Source organism: Vulpes lagopus, chromosome 13 (genome assembly GCF_018345385.1).
Source record: "Vulpes lagopus strain Blue_001 chromosome 13, ASM1834538v1, whole genome shotgun sequence".
Taxonomy (NCBI): domain Eukaryota; kingdom Metazoa; phylum Chordata; class Mammalia; order Carnivora; family Canidae; genus Vulpes; species Vulpes lagopus.
Genome location: NC_054836.1, coordinates 12,805,082 through 12,825,502, shown reverse-complemented (window position 1 = coordinate 12,825,502; position 20,421 = coordinate 12,805,082). Strand labels below are relative to the sequence as shown.

General features: G+C 36.4%; 1 protein-coding gene across 4 annotated transcripts in view; it reads left to right on the top strand.

The window, feature by feature from the left end:
- Positions 1-20,421, top strand: part of ELAPOR2 (endosome-lysosome associated apoptosis and autophagy regulator family member 2) — a 171,072-nt gene that overhangs the window by 136,535 nt on the left and 14,116 nt on the right. For 3 of the 4 annotated variants that reach the window (XM_041728275.1, XM_041728273.1, XM_041728274.1), the window contains exons 14-19: positions 787-1,050; positions 1,757-1,930; positions 3,944-4,133; positions 5,392-5,488; positions 6,174-6,275; positions 15,641-15,767. In XM_041728275.1, the coding sequence (XP_041584209.1) occupies positions 787-1,050; positions 1,757-1,930; positions 3,944-4,133; positions 5,392-5,488; positions 6,174-6,275; positions 15,641-15,767 (954 nt within the window). Of the gene's footprint in view, positions 1-786; positions 1,051-1,756; positions 1,931-3,943; positions 4,134-5,391; positions 5,489-6,173; positions 6,276-11,142; positions 11,431-15,640; positions 15,768-20,421 lie in introns of those variants that run through there. The other variant, XM_041728276.1, reaches the window with a different exon arrangement.

The window sequence follows — 20,421 nt, the reverse complement described above, 5'->3', positions numbered from 1 at the left end:
CCTTGCCAAGGTGAAAATAAGGTAAACCACTTAGAGCTGTGGTGGCAAATGCAGAACATTTTCTCTTTTCTCTTCAGGCTTTCATTGGGGAACCATTCCCAAATGTTACTTGATTCTAATTGTTCTTGACGAGCATTTGGGTTATGATCATACGGGGCATGAATGTGCTGTGGAATGCTTCCTCATCTTCCTGTTGTCTTTACCCAGACAAAAAACATTAAGTAGGGTAGCTCTGCTCTATACTGATAAAGTAGTACCCACTGCCTGGTGAAAACTAGATCTTACTTGACTCATTGTCACAAGAAGGAAAATTATAGAAAGATCCAGGGTTTTGCTCTCTACTATGCTTCCTTTTAGTAGATATCTGTACATACGTTAAAGAGAGTACTGGAAAGGGAGAAGAAGGCCCAAAGGGGTGGTGTGATGGCATCACAGTTAGTGTTTGGTAAGGACCAGAGTCCTGGTCTTTCAAGACTAATCCCTCATCCAAGGCTTTACCACTTGCTACATTGCTAACATAAAATATGCCTGAGTTTGTACCAATTATCACAGATCTCTTAGTGATTGTGGCTAAACTCCTGGAACTCCATTGCTATGGAAATTAGCTCTTAGTGTTAAGATTTGTTTTTTAAAAGAACTAAGAAGAAATAATATTAATCTGTTATTGATTATAAGCTGTTAGGCTGGAACACTCTGCTTAGTTATTTTGGTGATATCAGCACAAAACAATCTGGTTGTACAACTAAGTCTCAAGGCAGAGTTCATTACTTTTTGCTCTCTTTTTAGAATAGACGGTTCATCAATGACATGGTGAAGATTTATTCTATCACTGCCACTAATGCAGTTGATGGGGTGGCGTCTTCATGCCGTGCCTGTGCCCTCGGTTCTGAACAGTCGGGCTCATCGTGTGTCCCCTGCCCCCCAGGCCACTACATTGAGAAAGAAACCAACCAGTGCAAGGAGTGTCCACCAGACACATACCTGTCCATACATCAGGTCTATGGCAAGGAGGCTTGTATTCCATGTGGGCCTGGGAGTAGAAGCACTCAGGTAAGTGAGTATTTGTTTCAGATATCCCTAGGAAAGCACACTTTAACAAAGAAACTCACAAGATCCTTTTAATGTTTCTCCAGGAACTACAAGGTTGCTAGTTCCATTTAGAAATTGCCTTTTCATTCTTTTTCTTGTTTTCTCTCCTGTTACAGTTACTAAGCACTTAAACACTTAATATGAGCCATAAAAGCCCTAGTTCCTGGGGACATAACATATTAAGAAAAACACCCAAATAAGAATGCTTTCCAAAAATACTAAAATTGATTATTGTATATTCTGTTAAGGTAGAGTGAGTGAACTCCTTCTGTATGTTGTACATATGAATATATGGAGATCAGCAAGTATATCTTAAAATATTTTAAGGACAAAGATTGCTGCTATATTATGGGTGAAGAAAAAAGTGGTTTTATTGTCTGTTGAAACTGGCATAGCAGGGACTTTTGGCTATTTATTAAAATACCTTTCTACAAGAAACTGGTCTTAGAATAAGTTACTTATTTTTTTAAAATGCTGATTTTTCTGAACTCTGCCCCAGAAAATCTAGTTAGTGTTTGGAAATTCTCTATATTTATGTGATAAAATATAACTAAGACAAAATTACCGAGTTTTTAAGCCTATAACCTTTTCTGAAACACATTTTTCATCAAGGCTAATACTTTCTTTTCTGCTGTATATTTTTTTATTTCTTTATCTTTAATCAAAGGACCACTCAGTTTGCTATAGTGACTGCTTTTTCCACCATGAAAAAGAAAATCAGAGTTTGCACTATGACTTCAGCAACCTCAGCAGTGTGGGCTCATTAATGAATGGACCCAGCTTTACCTCCAAAGGAACCAAATACTTCCATTTCTTCAATATTAGTTTATGTGGGCATGAGGTGAGTTCTGGCTGTCAAAATGAGATGGAGCTGTATTTCAGCTTTGATTGAGTTGATATTTTCTCTGTTGATGACGCAGTAAAATCCCTTTGGAAACTAACAGTCAAATGTCAGAAACTGAGCTGTGATTACTTAAATCTTGTGTTGCTTCCTAGCATGTTAGCATTCTCCAGCAGGGCCAAGCCTTTTCTGGTTTTCTACCCAGAAAGTGGGTGGATAAAGTACTTATCCAGCCAATTAAATCCCAGAGCTAGGAGTTAGGGTGTAGGTACTTTAAGGATCTTTCATTTTTGTTGTAGTGGTTTAGGCTGTCAATCCCACCTATTTTTAGTCAGGCAGTTTTGGTTTGAGAAAGTTTTATTGTTCTTAATATTGTCCATTTTCTGTTTTAAAAAGAAAAATACTTCTGTGAGAAAGTTTGTCCAAAATAAAAAAAAAAAAAGAGGTAAACAGGGGACAAATGTAGCTGATCAGGTGGTGTCTGCTAATTAATAATGGCATCTAATTTTTCTGTGGGAAGAAGCAGAACCTTAATTAATGCTGGTAATGGGAAGAGTTACAGGACTATATGCCCAATATTTTTATAAATCTATGAGGTTAGGGCTGGAAAGTATGTGTATACACCATTAGCAAAGCTGAAAATGTAATAAGGCATTTCCTCCATATTTCTTTCCATATTAACTCCAATATTTACAATGGTCTTCATTATGAGATGCTGTGCCAATGAAATAAAAAGAGATCTGATGACCACAGACATTCTTATTCAAAAATATCTATAAATTTTACATGGTATAGTATTTGTCATGTTCTGATTTTACAGGAAGTGATCTAACACGCTCAATTGGTTAGGCACTCAGTTCATTCATTCAGTAAACAAATATTAAATACCTATTCTGCTAATACTGAGTAGAGCAGTGAATGAGATTCATTATGTATTACATTTTTTTTGTCCTTATGCCTTCCCTCTGTCCCCTCATCTTTTCTGTCCTCTTTCTCTTCCTTTCCTTTTTATTCTCATTCCTTTCCTTTTATTGTTTTCCTCTTTCTTTCCTCAATAGTTTCTCTCTGATCTTTTCCATTGTTTTCTTCTTGGCTTCAACAATTTAATTTAAGCTTAATAATAATATATTGTACCTGTATTGCAATAAGAAGGCTTAGTGGAGGGAGAAAATTTTGTAAGTTTGGACTGCTGGATGCATTAAGAAAGATAAATCTTGTTCTTTTCTTTGCGCCCATATGTGCTCACTCTACATATAAGACCAATAAAATCATCTTCGTTTTTCCCTTTATACATTCCTTCATATAAATTATAAAGCTATAGTTGTTAGCAGTTGGACTATCATATATTTATGCAGTCTTCCAGTTTTTATAAATTATATAATCTAACTGACTAAATGGTTTAAAAAGTAAACTCCTATATTCCCTTCAACTTCTTGTGTAGTTGAATAGTTAAACATCATTGAAAATGAGTAGGTGAATAAGACACTTGCAGTGACCAACTATTAAGAATTTAGATGGTGTCCTAGGATTTTGCTGCAATATGACTTTTATGTTTTCTTCTTCAGGCTTCACATTACCTTTCTGCCACAATAGACCAATAAAGGAGAAGGGAGAGCAAGTATTTTTCTTTGACATTAACACCTTCACCAGGAGTTATCTGGTCTCTTTGAATGCTTTGTTATCCTATGAATTGAAAGTTTCATGGATAGCATTTAGTTCCTTAAGTTAGATGGCTTTCATCCAGCACAAATGATGCTTGTAGTTGGAGGAGCAGTGCAGTCTTGACTTTCTATATTCATTATAACTTAAATGACACACAACCCTTGCTAAACACTGGAATTCCTCAAGAGCTTTTTTAAAAAATGCCAGTGCCTGGGCCTCACACCATATCAATTAAAGCAGAATCTCTGCAGTGAGGAGACAGCCACTGCTGTATTAGAGTCACGGGCTCTTTGAGATCTAATGTAGAGACTGACTCTTCTGTGAAACCTCTTTATGATTTTGTTTTCCTAGGGGAAGAAGATGGCTCTCTGTACCAACAATATAACTGACTTCACAATAAAGGAAATGGTGGCAGGGTCAGATGATTACACGAATTTGGTAGGAGCGTATATATGCCAGTCAACTATTATTCCTTCTGAAAGTAAGGGTTTCCGAGCAGCCTTATCATCACAGTCCATCATTCTGGCAGATACATTTCTAGGTAAACTTCATTTGGTTTCTATATTCAATTCATGCAGTTATTCTAAAATTACAGTACTAATAACTTGTCATTGTGTTGGTGTTTGCCATAACTGATGAAGGCCACAGGTAATTCTAAATCATCACTTTGAAACATGGTTAAAAAGCCCCTACAGTTGAGATCTATTGATCATTCTAAGTGAGTGCAAGCATCTTCTGAATTTATGCATTAACTCATATGTGATAAGATTTTTTTTTGAGAGTCTGTACTTTTCATCAAATTCTCTAGGAGCTTAAGAAGCAAGTAAGTTTAGAAACCAAAACTTATAAACAAAAGAATAGTAAATATTGTATAAATCTAAATCATAATATCTACCATCACTTTTCATCATCTTTTCTCATATCGAAAGTAAGCCGGTAACACTTAACAAAGGTGAATGTACTGAGCTTTATTACCTGTCTGTCCTTTTTATCTTTGTGGACTAGAAGGCATAGGTAAGTTTCAAGAATGACCTCTTAGTGGTTTTTAGGGATCAAGTTCATTAGAAACTTTGGAATGGTGATAGAACAGATAATAGTATGACAATTAAAAAGTTTCTTGATTCTAATGTATAGCAGATTTGAGGACCAATTGTACTGACCCCAGAGGAATTTAATTTTAATTTTAGTTTTAATTTTCAGCACCAAGGTCAGTTACTAAGCTTGTGCCCAGCCTCAGAATGCTCCATCAGAAGGAGAGGTTGCTGTTATCGTTTGCATTTTGGTTCTGCTGTCATTTTGCCTCCAAGGGATGGGAAAAATGCCTGACTTCTAGATTAGGCAAACTTTGGAGTTACTTTCTGGAAATTATTGGGCACAAGAATTTTTATTTTCTCATATATGTCTGTATTTATTGAAAAGCTGTATTAACAGAATAGCCCAGCTTGTGCAACAAAACTCATCGGAAGCTGAGAATTTTAATAATGTTAGGATGTTGAAATGTTAGAGCTGGAAGGGGCTTCAGAGATCATCTCAATTATTTCATGCATTTTATAGAATTAGGACATAAGACTCAGGGATGTGAAATGACTTAAGCAAAATTACAAAGCTAGGGAGTAGACTCTTTTTCATTCTATAGAATTTGGAATGGTTCCTCATCTTACCATGAATACAAGGATTTAATAAAATGTTTCTGGTCAAATGACAGTATCAGAATAAAGCTGTTTATATTCAGATACACAGAGACTAAATAAACCTAATTTTTCGATATTTCTTAATAGCTTCTTTTTATTGTCATCTAGGAGTGACAGTTGAAACTACTTTGCAAAATATTAATATAAAAGAAGATATGTTCCCAGTTCCCCCTAGCCAAATACCAGATGTGCATTTCTTTTATAAGTAAGTGAAGATGTTGCTTCTCTTGACTATTTTAGTCAAAACAATGTCTCCTCAGGGTGCCTAGCATAGTAGCATATACTTAATAGATACTCAGTGATTGGTTCTTAAATAGAGAACTTAGTATAAAGTAGGAAATGTGAATTATTTTGTAAGTGTTACATAAGTTCTGATATGTATAAATATATATCTTTTTCTGATTATATATATTTTTCTGTTTTTTTTATCTGCTCCTGTTTTTCTATATATTTTATCTATATTATATACATATATTTTTAATATAAATTATTATATATATAATAGATTATTATATTATATATACATATATAATAGACTCTACTTCCTTTTCCAGGCAGTATTTGTAATTCACACATCTCAACATCAGCAAAAGTAGATACAACTTATCTCTCTTTGAAAAAATTTTTTTATTATGACTTTGATTATGATTATGGTAACTTGACTAAACACTTTGATAATAGTAAGCACTTTATCTGAGAAAATAGTTAACTCTTCCTAGGCAGTGAAAGTAAATGAGCTCAGTTTGCATTAAAATTCCAAATTAGTGAACTTGGACACATTTTTCTTTTTCATTGTTGCATAGAGTGTGGGAACAGTTACACACAGGATATTTATGTCTTTGTGATTTGTGTCCCGTCTGTTCTGTAAAATGACATTTGTCCTGCAATAGGTCTTCTACAACTACAACGTCTTGTGTTAATGGCCGGTCAACTGCTGTGAAAATGAGGTGCAATCCTACTAAGCCAGGAGCAGGAGTGATTTCAGTCCCCAGGTATTCTTATTACTATGTGATTATTTCACATTTGTATTTATTGTGAAGAAGCAAAACTCTCCAGAATCTTACTATTTTAAAACATACTCTCTATGAATGCAAAGCATAAAGAGAACAGAATATGTCGATTTTTGTGGTGGGGATGTGCTGAGCATCTCTTAAGAATAGGTCTTTGCCAATCTCATTACTTCCCAGTCTCCTCAATGACATATTCTCATCCTGTTTGTCTGAGTGTCTAATTGTCTTGAAAATTATTTAAGTATTATATAATTATTGTGTTTATATCCTTATATTTATTCATTCTGTTTAGACCAATTCCATTAAAAGCTGGGTTATATATAACCTGGCTTATAGTTCTTCATCAACAGTGAACTACTTGGGTGATCTAGATGGAAGTAATCTATCCACTGAATCATGGTTTCTTTCTCTGTAAGATCAAAGGGGCCTGGATAGATTATTTGCATTATAAACCCTCCCCACCTCCTCCATGTTCTGATGAATGGTGCCAGAATCACCAAAGTAGAGTCTGATCTGCTGAATACATAATACCGTTCATTTACCCTGCTGGCATTGAGGCAACAGCTCTCCACAGTCTCAGTCTGACTAATAAAGTCCACTTGGGTGGGAACACTAGGAGAACATAAGCAATTTCGTGGACTACAAACTGTCAACTTACCTACTGCTTTCTTGGTGTGAGTGACACTTAAATGTCTGCTGATTTTCATTTTTTACACTTATTCATTGTTCTGTATGTAGATTATTTGTAATCTTTGTGTAGAGTTAAGGTACCTTTGGATCACAGTTTGACTTGCGGGTTTTTCTCCATCAAGCTTTCAAAAGTGTATATTTTTTTAAAAATAAAATGATTGACTTAGTTTGTTTTTGATAGTTTCATGATAACCCCTGAGAAATTTTAAGCTATACTGCTTATGTCACAGCAGTATTGGAAATCAGTGGTCTAAGCATTGTGTCAACTACTTGGGCATCTTAAAAATATTTGCAGTGGTAACAATACTGTGGATTTACTTTGGGTCATAAAAGTACACCAATATTTACCTTTCACCAACTGTGTTTCTCTGATTCTCATAGATTTAGGAATAATTTTTTCTTTTCACCTTTTCAAGGTGAGAAAAGTATATGATGAGGGGAGAACATAATAAAAGGTAATAGACCTCAGTGATAGAGAGAGAAGGAGCCTGAGGCTTAAGAGCATCATGTGGTGGAGAATCCCTGTGCCAGCATCCAAGCTAGAGTAAAGGCAGAAAAACACACTTTGTTTATGAGAAGGTGTGTTTAGGGTTTCTTTAATTATTCCCTACTATCCCACCACAGAGCTTTGTGTTCAGATGCTTCTTCTATTTATGGTAGCACCTACAATGTCCTTTTTCAGACTTAGCAGCTAACCTGGCTGAGTCTGGCTTCATGGAGTCTCCCTGAATGGCTTCCAAAGCCTCCTCTAGGGCTCTGATTCATGCAGATAATATGACTAAAGATGAGGTCTGTCCTTTTGAAAGTATATCACTCTCACTTTCCCAAGGTGGGTTCTGGTTTTCAAGGTAATAAAAAAAATAGTCTCATGATGTGAAATGATAACATTTAGAAACTTGATTTTTTTTTCCTTGTGAGGAGAGGAAAGGTAAGTTTTCCTTTGACCTCTAGCAGTTTGTTCTACTTACAGAACTTAGCTGTCTTTGCTAGGGTTTCTCAAGATCACCTGTGGCACAATACTTCAGGGTTTCTACTTTATAAATTAAAATTAATTTCTAGATCTTTCCTGAAACCAAAAGAATCTCTTGAGCAGAGGAATACTTTTCTAAAGTACAAGGCAATTCTGGGGTGCCTGGAGGGTTAGTTGGTGGAGCTGGCGAATCTTGATCTCAGGGTTGTGAGTTTGAGCCCCACATTGAGGGTAGAGATTACTTAAAATATTATTTTTAAAAACACAATACAATTGTGATGCATATTAAAATTCTTGAACTACTAATTTTTTAAAAAGATTTATTTATTTGTTAATGAGAGACACAGAGAGAGGGGCAGAGACACAGGCAGAGGGAGAAGCAGGCTCCCTATGGGGAGCCCGATGTGGGACTTGATCCCCGGACCCTGGGATCACGCCCTGAACTGAAGGCAGATGCTCAACCACTGAGCCACTGAGGTGCCCTGTGGAACTACTAATCTTAATTCACATTTTGGTATTTTGGGGATTTGGCTTGGTGTCTCTTTTTTCTTTATCTTTTTTTTTTTTTTTTCTGAGACAAATTCTCAAACTTTGTTCTGCATTTCAGTTTTCTGAAAAACTCATTTCAATTAGCTTGAAATTAGCTTGGTCTTGGCCTACAATGTAGCCCTTCACTCATATTGGATATAACTTTATATATAATGATGATGCCCATTGAGGTTTGAGGACCACTGCTCTAGGGAACTGCCTGAAACCAACAACCTTGCGTGCTACTAAAAACCTTCGGTTCTTGCTTGAATCAGTTCCCCATTAGGTCACGAGAGGGAGCTCTGGGATCAGAACATGAGAAACAGCAGCTTGTTTTGAAATAATTAGATTTTTTTTAGCTTTGGAGCTGAATAGAGATTTCCCACTCAAAGTGAGGAGATGTTTCTCACTGGTTTCTCAGGCTACTTTTGAAGAGGATTTACTTTGCAATTTTGGGGGTGGAGTGGGGGAGCTTTGAGATCTCCCAAAGAGGGAGGAAGGTGCTAACGAGGCACTTGCCTTGAAAAATCTCGTATGCTGTGACCAAAAAGTCTCAGAAAGCAGACTTTGGCAGTTTGGAAGGGATGCCACCCCCAGAGGATTCTCTCTTGGCCAAGCATCTTGGCAAACTAGGCAAAGGAGACTTGAGTAGTAGTGATATTGGTTGGGGCTCTGAAGCCCTGTGAAATGTCACAAAACCCTTAGCCCTGGGAAAATGAGGAGGTCTTAACAGAGAGTGGATGGACAGGAGAAAAGGGGCAATGTATGTTCTCTATGTATCTCAGGAAATTTAGAGGGAATAGGAAATTAACAGGGCCGCCTACTAGTCTGCAACTGGAAAACTGAATCCTGTCTGTTTGGTCTGGCAAATGCAGTTGGTTTCTAATTCCACAAAGTGTCTAGTGGTGGTGGTGGTGGTGTGTGGGTGAGACATTTTAGATAAAAACTTTGCAGTATGATATCTGTGGCAGAAGAAATCTGAGAGCCAGAGTGGACTTGTGGGGATTACCTGGTGCAGTTCATATCTTGGCCAGCGAGTGAATTTCTCACAAAATAGACTGCTGATAGCCCTCAACTGATTGCCCTCTAGCCTCTGCCTAAGAAACTTTCCAAACCTCCAGTCATGATCCCCAGGTGGTTAGAAAAATTAAGGTTCTTCTTCTTCTTCCTTTTTTTTTAAGGTTCTTCTTTCAGTAGGAAAAATATAGACTTAAGCATTGTGTCCAAAGTGTTCTTTCAAATACATGAGATAACTCTGTGATTGGAAAGGTTATAAAAAGGCATTATTAGAAAATAGGCAAAAGGAACCATTTTTTCCCCTGATAATGGAACTGTCCTAGCACATGAGAGACATGAGTCAGACCCATTGACTTCACACGTTGGGGCACTGAGGACCCAGGCTGCGTAGCTGTGGAGGCACGGTCAAGGTGGAATGATGCCCTCTGTCTATTGTTCTTTTCTTACCATCATGTTTTCATCTTGCCACCTTCCCCTGTGATTCTTCATGGGAAGAGATTTACAAAGAGACACTAAGAAAAGAAGCAAACATCCTGTGTATCTGGGGGATAACTCAATTGGTCTGCAAGTTATTGGTGTCTTGCTAAAAATGAGTCATCCTTCCTCCAATGAGGTTGTCTTTAGTAATGGTATGAGTTAGAGGAAAAATCGCTGTCCTCTCTCTTTCTCTTTCTCTCAATTTATAACTATATTTAACTGCTTATAAATTAGTCTAAAACTATTTTTGTCAAGATCTCCTGCAAAATCCACATTCATCTCTATCCTAAGTGTAGCCTCAGCTTTAGAGAGTCAGGCTGGTGGATGGTTCAGGGCCAAGTGGACAGGGGGCTGCTGCCCATTAAGAAAGAAAAACCATAGCCTCTGAGAATATTGTATCTCACAAAAGGGATGCCTCAGAGATCTGTCCTGATAGCATTCAGATATTGAACATGCCCGGGCTTTATTCCACAGGCTCTGATTTAGACTTTCTCTGTCAAAATCACCAGACTTAGAGGATGTTAAGTGTTTTCTTTGGTCTTTGGGAGAGGTGTGTTGAAGCCAAAGCATTTATCCATTTTAAGTTGGTAAGAGCCAGAGGATAATGATTGGTTAAATGGATTCCTTGTTTTCTTTTTCCTCTGAACCATTTATGGACAGATAATAGATATCTAAATCTGTACAAGGTAAATTCAAAGGCAATAGAATTTAAAAGATTAAAGCTGTGTTCCTAGAACAATGAAAAGTGAAGAGGCATATAAAAGCACTATGAGCATAAGTAAAAATCCATTATGATCAAGAAATGGAAAAATTCAAATAGGGGATTGTTAAAATTATACAGTTCGAACACTAATGAGTAATCCAAGGACATGGCATAGAAATATCACAGAGCATTCATCAAGTTTAAGGATCCATTTTGAAGTAAGGATGATAAAACTTTGACAGATTTTACAGATCTATAGATAAAAGGGACTGAAGAGTGCCAGCTAGTGGAGTTTCTATAGGCCTGGATCAGATTCTGGTTTTTGGTAATTAACTCAAAGGAGAATCTTCAAAAAGGGAGATTTTCACAGGAGACTGGTAGAATTTTATATCCCTGGATCTAAGAGGTATGGGTCAAAAAAATCTTATGTTCAAACTCAGTCACAGGTGATTTATACTCTTCAGCTTCAGGACAAACAAAATTGGAGCAAGATTCAAAGCCATTTTATGGACTCCATACAAGAAGGCTTCCTGTCCATTGGCCTTCTCAGAAGAGAGAGGCTGAGATTTCTCAGAAGCCAAAGCCGAGAAGAGTTACCAGCAGCTGATCAGAGAGCATCACCCATGCCAGAAGATGCCAGTCTTGGAACTCTGAGATTGGGAAACCCCAAGAAACCCAGAAAAGCCTCACATGAAAGAATCCGAGTAACAATTGTGCTCTGACAACAAATGAGAAAAGTTCTAGACGCTTAAAACTATAGCCTTTTCCCCCAATTTCTTAAGATCCAGAGTGTCAGAAACATACTGACAATTTACATGAATTTATTTTTTTAAAGATTTATTTATTTATTCATGAGAGACACAGAAAGAGAGAGAGGCAGAGACATAGGCAGAGGGAGAAGCAGGCTCTTCGCAGGAGCCCAATGTGGGACTTGATCTCGGGTCCCAGGATCACAACCTGAGCAAAAGGCAGATGCCCAACCGCTGAGCCACTGAGGCATCCCTGTACATGAACTTATTTTAACTTTGGAGTTTGGATATAATCTAGGCAAAAACAAGTTTACCCTGCTTTATCAACTATCCAATCATTAACAGAATACTAAGTATTGGGTTGTAATTGTTCATAAGAATAAGATTATTGTCTATGAATTTATAGTATGCACCAAGGAGATCTTGCTTTAGGTAAGATGATTCATTTAAAGGAGGATACTAATAACTCATATAGCTCAGTCCACTTCCCCCACTCCCAGAGTATGTATCCCATTTTAGAATCTGGGATAGAAATTACTTTTAAAAAGATTTGTCTGAATTCTTACACATTTCCAGTGCTATCCTGATTGGTAAGGCAATCCCAGAAGCAAAATAAGGAAACTGGGAAGTCTTCTTTATTAACAGTATGACCACATTAGGGTGTACTTGGTTGTCCTTTGAGTTGATGGTGGTTTCTTTCTCTAGAATTAACAGCCACGGGGTCACCCTGTGCAACTCTAGCCTTGTGTTCCCAAACTATCCAAGAGTCATGTACTGCTCTTCAGACATCTACTTGCTGGTTTCTATGGGGGATCTTGTAGATAAAAAATTATAAAAGCAGTACAAGTAGTGATACCTTTAAAAAGCCAATGAGGGAGGGATGAAGATGATGCTGATACAGGTCATCAAAGGGAAAAGGATTTCACATATTTGGCAAGAAAGTGTTTGTCTCTCTTACTACTGGCTTTTTTGTTCTTAGTAGAAGAAAATATTTCTGTGTTTTTTTCTCTTGCATCTTTTTGTTTCCTATTTTCATTTTATAAAGCACTACTGAAATTAGTACTGCTTCCTACATCCTTGTCATTTCATAGGAAAGGCCTGATTCAAACTGTGAAACTCGAGTTTATAACAAAGAACAAATTTGGATGTTCCACATTTTAAATGATTCATTGGGTTAAAAGAATTAAAGAATTGATTCTAAACTAAATTACTGTTAACCTAAGAGTATATTTTAAAAAGCGAAGTTTACCAGGGAAAGGCAGTGAATCATTGCAGTATTTTGACACTTAATGGCAGCTTTATAAGTTACATCAATGTCTTGATTTTTCTCCCCATTTCTGTAGTTCTTCCAGTTCTTTAGAAAGTGATGTGCATTGTTAATAGTCTTTTATATTTTGCAGCACTTGAAACTTTCCCAAATTGTTCTCTCATTTTGTCCTTTATAATCACCCTGTGAAAGCAGTGAAACAGACATTTCACTTCCACTAAATTACAAATATGAAACAGTGGAGGGGTGGGAAGGTGGGGCGTGCTGAGTCCTTCGTGGAGAAATACAAAATCTCTTGCAAGTCCAGCCAGAATTGTAACCCGAGTTTTCTCTTCAGAGCTTTTTGCAACTTTAATTAATTTTCCTCCTTTCTTTTTTATTTATTGAGGTTTTTTCCCTCACTTTACCAGACTTACTCTTTTATTTTATTTTCATTGCCCTTGAAAATGCCCCTGTGTTGGAAAGATAAAATAATTTGGGAAGGAGAGAATTGTGCAGGAAAGTATATTGGTAATTTTTGCTAAATGATCAAAAAAATTAATTACCTTTAAAGTTTCAACTGATTGTTATGCAAATAATTGTGTTCTCAAAGAGCTTTTCTAATTGGTTAACCAATTTTTTTTTTCCAAAGGTGCAGTTTTGAGTTGGTTTTACTGATGTGGAAGGTGGGAAGTAGTGATAACTTTTTAAGTGGCGTGGTTTTCATCTATTGACTTACTTTTTAAAAAATTTCTTTTGGTCTCTTGGTCTGAATATACTTTACTCCCTTTTACAAACAGAAGTCAAGGCTGGTAAGAGTTAAGCCATTTTTCCAGAGTCCTGACTGATCACTGTTCTTAGCTCTAACAGTACTGGGCCTCTGTTTCTGAAGCACATGACAGAGAACTATGCTTTTATTTCCATCCTACCAGTGTTAGCATGCAGACATTTGGAAGGATAGTCATATAAAAATGTAGTCAATTTTTAGGCATGTAGATTTTAATTTTACTGTTCATATTGTAGGATGCTCTTGGAATAGATATTAAGAATAAGAAATTTTACTCTACTGGTAGACCGAAAATTACAGTTTTAGATGGCATATCATCAGAAAGGCATCTGAAGTTAAAACTTAAAAAGGGATGTTTTGGGGGTTTCCCTTTTATTGTGTCCGTTTTTTTTGCTAAGTGTTTCAGGACACCTGTACTCAGCAGCAGCTAAGGTCTAAAGGAGGTTTTTAGAATACTGCCTTGTATTTACACAGCTTAATTTAAGGAAAGTATAATAGACGAATAAAGAGAACAGTATTCTCCTAGTTTTAATGAATTCATGAACAAAACAGCCATTCCCACCAGAACTTTTTCAAATAGCTTCCTGCTTCAATCAATAAGGATTCTGTACACAGTAACAGCAGTTTAATTTTTGAGCCATGCCCATGCACCAGGAGGCAGAGTTTCAAAAATCTCCATTCAGGCTCGCCTGGTAGTTGGTTCAGTGTGATCCTGCACCTACATCTGTGCCCCATCTGTGGTCATCAAGTGGTGTTGGTCACCACCTCTTAAAAGAAGTCACTTTCAGGCTGAGGAAACCTAGGTTTGCAGAGTCATTTGCATCACTGAGCTGTTTGTTGACCTGATAGTTGTTTTGTTTGTTTTTATGCTTTAGGCAATTTTGTTCTCCTGTTTCTCCACCACTCTTACCCCCTGCCCCTAACCCTCTAGACCATGGTCCTCTTCATCATTCTGTTCCTGGAACAATTGCCTAAGTACATTCTTTCTGACAGATATGGCTTCTCCTTTCTACCACCTAGGTCCTACCTATACGCCTAGCACCACTCACTGTCCTGCTCTTGAAGCTTTTCTGATAATGACCAGCTTGTAAATCCCTTCCAGTTTCTCTATCATTTTATCCCTCTAGCAGGCATTCCCTTGCTTTCTTCCTTTGTCTTCTGTTACTGGATATTCTAGACGTGTCTTAGGCATCCCTTCCACCAAGAAGTCTTCCTAGAGCTTTTTTTTCTGTATCTATGCCTCTCCTTTAAATTTTTAAAAAATAGCTTTGTAGAGGTATAATTCACATGCCATATACTTTGCCTCACTTAAAACAGACAAGCCAGTGGTTATCAGTATATTCATAGATATGTGCAACCATCACTACAGTCATTTTTAAGAGCTTTTAACCACCTTAAAAAGAAACCCTATGCCCTTTAGCTATCACCTTAGTTCTCTTTCAAGCTCCAAGCAACCATTAACTTACTGTTTCTATAGATTTTCTTATTCTGGGCTTTCATAAAAATAACTTCATTTAATGTATTGAATATATAGAATTTATATTTTATATGTAGAAGATTCTATATATTAGCAGAAAATTTATATTCTATATATTAATAGAAGATTGGCTTCTTCTACTTAGTGTATTTTCAAGGTTCATCCAAGTTGGGGCATGTATCAGTTCTATGTTTCTTTTTTATTGCCTAGTAATATTCCACTGAATGGTTATAGCACATTGTGTTTATCTCTTTGTCTGCTGGTGGACGTTTGAGTTGTTTCCACCTTTTGGCTCTTATGAGTAATGCTCCTATGGACATTCATGTACAAGTTTTTATGTGAACATATGTTTTTATTTCTCTTGGATTTTCATCTAGAAGTAGAATTACGTAGATCATGTGCTAACTCGTTTTAATGATCTGAGGAACTGCCCGCTTGTTCCAAAGCAGCTGTATCTTTTTCCATTCCCATTAGCAGTGTACGAAGTTTCTAATTTCTTAACATGTTCACAAGTCTTATTGTTATTTGTCTTTTTTATTCTAGCCATCCTAATAGATGTGAAAGTGTGGTTTTATCTCCGTTAGATTTTTTGTTTGTTTTGTCAGTACCTGCACATTGCTTTCCAGTATGCAGTGGGCACTCAAATGTTGATTGGACTTGATTGAATGTGTCATAAGAGCTGTCATTTCATTTTTTATTTCAGCAAGTGCCCAGCAGGCACCTGTGATGGATGTACATTCTATTTTCTGTGGGAGAGTGCTGAAGCTTGCCCTCTGTGCACAGAGCATGACTTCCATGAGATTGAGGGAGCCTGTAAGAGAGGATTTCAGGTAAGTGACAAATCTATCTAGGCAGAACTATATTATTGAAGAGAAATTGATGAGTCTGGCATCACTTAAATCATGGAAACTGAGGTCCAAAACCATGGTAAAGCTTATAGTTAATATTACATTAATATGCATTTAAAATCAAGTTTGGGAGGTAGACTCCCATCTGCTAGAGTAACTAGAGATATACAGTGACATTGGGGAAAATAAATTGTGCAAGGGAGTTGTAGGCTATTGATATTTATCTGGATTATAAAGAAATGGTATCATTAAACCAAGATGTGAGTTATATAATGCAGTTAAAGGTATAATTAAGATGGGGATGGCTTAAGTGATTCACTAAACTGTACCTAAAGAGTAAGCATGTAACTGAACATCAGGCCTATCTCATCCTGATTCCACTTTTCAGAAATCCCAACAGAATCTCACTCTCCGATGCCAATTCTTCCATAAGGTCACCACCACTGGTGGTTTCATTTAATTTATTTCTCTTGTCATTAAATTTTTTTGAAAACATGACTTTTAGTTACTAAAAAATATTCTATTATACATATTTTGGAATTTAACAAATCCCCTGTTGGATATCTGAGAAAAACTTGAGAACAGTCTTTTTGTAAATAACTCTATAATGAACATCCTTATTGGAAATGTGATTATTTCCTTATTATTTGTTACGAGAAAGAGATTAATTGGGTCTAAGGAGGTGGACATTTTTAAGGTTCTTGATACATATTACTAACTTGCTTTGGTGCTATCATTTTTGCACTTCTTTTTTTTTTCATTTTTGCACTTCTAGTAGTGTTTGAGAGCTCTCACCTCACTGTACTAGTTTTGAGTAATATATAGAAAACACAAATTTTTCCTTCTTCAAGAGGACTTACTACTTCAACCTCTTTGAAATCTATTGAAATGACAATAAAAGAACACAAATGATAATACATCACTGCTGGTAGTGGTAACATTATTGGGGACTTGGCATCAGAGAATCAGATTCTGGTGAGATTTCTGAAAACTGGGATGCAGATGGAATAGGTGTGATGTTCAGTCTCCTGGAGTGGGGAGTATGCTAGAATGCTTGTTGCATCAGGGGATAAGAGAGGGAGTGCTGTTCTGTCCAGGAAAATCTGGAGGAGCGTCTCATTGGTAGGTCAGAGGGCAAGAGTACACGAAGTCAGAATGTCCTACCTAATCTCCTGCATTGAGAGTCATAGAAGCAGAAGCGTTCATCTCTAGGGAAAAAAACAGGGAAATATTCTCTAAAGAGGGGTTTTCAAACTTTAGAGACAATGAAGGTGTAGTAAGAAATATATTGTACAGCAAAGCTAGTACTCAGACACATAGCAATATGCCTAAAAATGAAATTAAATTTCATGGAACAATACTTATTTTCATAACTTATGATGAAGTCTAAGCATAAAGGTAATATAAAATGTGTTTTTATGAACTAATTGAATAAAAAACAGGAAAAGTTCCCAAATGGATAACACTAAAACAAATATTAGGGATGTCTTATTTAATTTATCAAGTGTGCTTGCCTGTGAATAGCTTATTATGGTTTAGAGTATACATGGAGAGTGCTGCTCATGCATCTAGTACACTGTTAAGCCAGTTTCTTTTAACATTTTTATGTGGGTCAAAGATGAAAATTCTTGGCTTACCAAAAAAAAAAGTTTCTTTTTAGTCTTAATAATAACAATGATATACATTTTATGTCTCATAGTGAAAATTCTTCTTTATCGTTTCTCTAAAATTATGATAACCTTATCATTTTTTAAAGAATAAATGAAAAATGGATGTGTTCCATTCTTTGGCCACAAAGTTCAACTCAAGGGCTTTGAAAAGTTGGATGACCTTTTGTGTAAACATTTTTTAGTATTCAACATTTCTCTTCTGGAAAGTAATGATTAGAAGGTTAAGACCATGAGGTTGCAACAATTTCTCTAATTTCATTCAAACTCTCTTTATTGAAAAAATTCTGTTCAGCATGTCACAAGAATGTTTGGAACAGACGGTTATAAGGTGATTCTTTTTAAATATTTGTTTTTGCCTTAAAAACAATCTTTAGGAACACTTTGATGAGTTTGTCATATTGAAATATATAGTTTCCCTCCTATAGTTCCCAATTTAACTTGAGAAATAGTTAAGTGTATATTTCTGTTATACTTAGATATTGATTTTGAAAATATTTACCAAATGAGATCAGGCTTCAATTAGAAAAATATAAATGCTATTCCAAAACTCATGGAATTTAGTGTATTTAGTTGCAACAGCAAAACAAATGGGTATGACATAGTAAGTGGGTGTTTACTTCCAGTCTCTGAATAAAATATTTTAAAACGTCTGCTCTTTAGTAAGCTTTATATAACACAAATGACAGCTTTCATTGTTTTCCATTACAGTAGACCAACCCTCCTTATCCCATGGGGGATATGTGTTGAGACTCCCCAGTGAATGCCTGAAACTATGGATAGTACCAAACACTGTATATACTTTGTTTTTCCTTTTACGTACATACACATGTACGTATGATTAAGTTTAATGTCTAAGTTAGGCACAGTAAGAGATTAATAGCTGATAATAAAGTAGAAAAGTTACAACAATATACAGTAATAAGTTATGTGAATGTGGTCTCTTTCTCAAAATATTTTACTGTACTGTGCTCACCCTTGTGATGACATGAGAGAATAAAATGCCTGCATGATGAAATCAAGTGAGGGGAATGATGTAGGCATATGACGTGGCATTAGGCTGCTTTTGACCTTCTGATGATAAACCAGGAGGATCATCTGCTTCCTAATTGAACCCACAGAGAGAAGAAACTGCAGGTAAAGGGGGAGGACTATGGTATACTTGTGAGCAAATAGATTTCTTTGGATGCCAAAAGCCTCAAGAGAGAAAATATGGTGATGGCAAAATATTGCTGTGGGTACCCTTTGATTTTTTTTTTTTAAACAATTACACTGTTTCTGTCCTTTTTCCTGCTCCATCCTTTACAATACAATTTTCACTCTGTATTGACTGGAGTATATTTTCCCAATTCTATAAATACACCTAACCCAGATGTGTATGAAGTTAAATTTACACACACCAAGTCCTCCACATAGAGGGTTGTAAACTTAAGAGAGTGGCACAACTCATGGGAAAAGTGCTCTTACCAAATTGGATCTTAGAAATCTTTCCTAGGTTCTCAGTATGTAGTAAGCATTAATTTTAAATGTCATGCAGTTGTAGAGATTTGAAGAAATACTGTGTTATCACTAAGAGGGATATTTTTAAGCCTCTCATCAAATTTATCTCACCCTGTTTGCAAAATATCCCAGCATGCTGGAAGAATAAATTTTTCAGCTATGGAGTCAGCCATTTTCTCCCTTGGCAATGACCTGTGACTGGATGAGGGGATAAGGCATTCTAATTAATAGTTACAGAATGACAGAGATTTTGCCAATAGCGTGATTTTTTTTTTTTTAATTTAACAATTTGAGGAGCTTGGGGCAGCCCCAGTGGCTCAGCAGTTTAGCACCGCTTTCGGCCCAGGACGTGATCCTGGAGACCCAGGATCGAGTCCCACATCGGACTCCCTGCATGGAGCCTGCTTCTCCCTCTGCCTGTATCTCTGCCTCTCTCTCTCTCTCTCTCTCTCTCTCTCTCTGTCTGTCTCTCATGATAAATAAAATCTTAAAAAAAATAATTTAAGGAGCTTATGGAAAAGTTAAGTGTTCTCGGTTTACAAGTATCTTTTTAATTTGAAGTTTTAACATTTTGCTTATGACTGTCATTCAACATTAGAGCTTTACCATTTTCACTGGCTGTTGCACATTTGATGAGATCATGTAAAGTGTTGCACGGTCTTCATTTGTTAGAATGCCCTTCAAATGAAGCTAACATTTGCTGACTAGACTTAACATTTTTCTCTTTATTGTCATTATTGACACTTAGAGATGTAGCATTTGTATTTGAACATGCCCCTCATTTCCCATATCATTCTTTTTTTTTTTTTAAGATTTTATTTTTGGGGCAGCCCTGGTGGCTCAGCGGTTTAGCGCCACCTTCAGCCCAGGGCGTGATCCTGGAGACCCAGAATCAAGTGTCCCACATCGGGCTCCCTGCCAGGAGCCTGCTTCTCCCTCTGCCTGTGTCTCTGCCTCTCTCTCTGTGTCTCTCATGAATAAATAAAATCTTTAAAAAATAAACAAAAAAGATTTTATTTTTATTCATGAAAGACACACAGAAAGAGGAAGAGACACAGAAGAAGAAGCTGGCTCCTTGCAGGAGCCTGATGTGGGACTCAATCTTGGGACTGGGATCACTCCCTGAGCCAAAGGCAGACATTCAACTGCTGAGCCACCCACACATCCCTCTCATCTCATTCTTATAAAAATAATGTGACCCATTTTAAAAGTGTTTTTTTACATTAAACTTAATGAAAATGTTACAGTTGTCATGCAGTAAAAAAAAAATTTTTTTCAATTACTAATATCTTTTCTAAAAAAAAACATGCTGAGAATTCTTATCCAAAACTTGGTTGAAACTTTTCCTTAAAGTAAATACCATCCTCTTGTACTTCATGTTTAATTGAAGAAATGTGTATATGTATACAATAAAAGTACACATTCTGGAGTTATCCTTTTGTTAGGGTATTGTTAAAGTGACCTTCAGA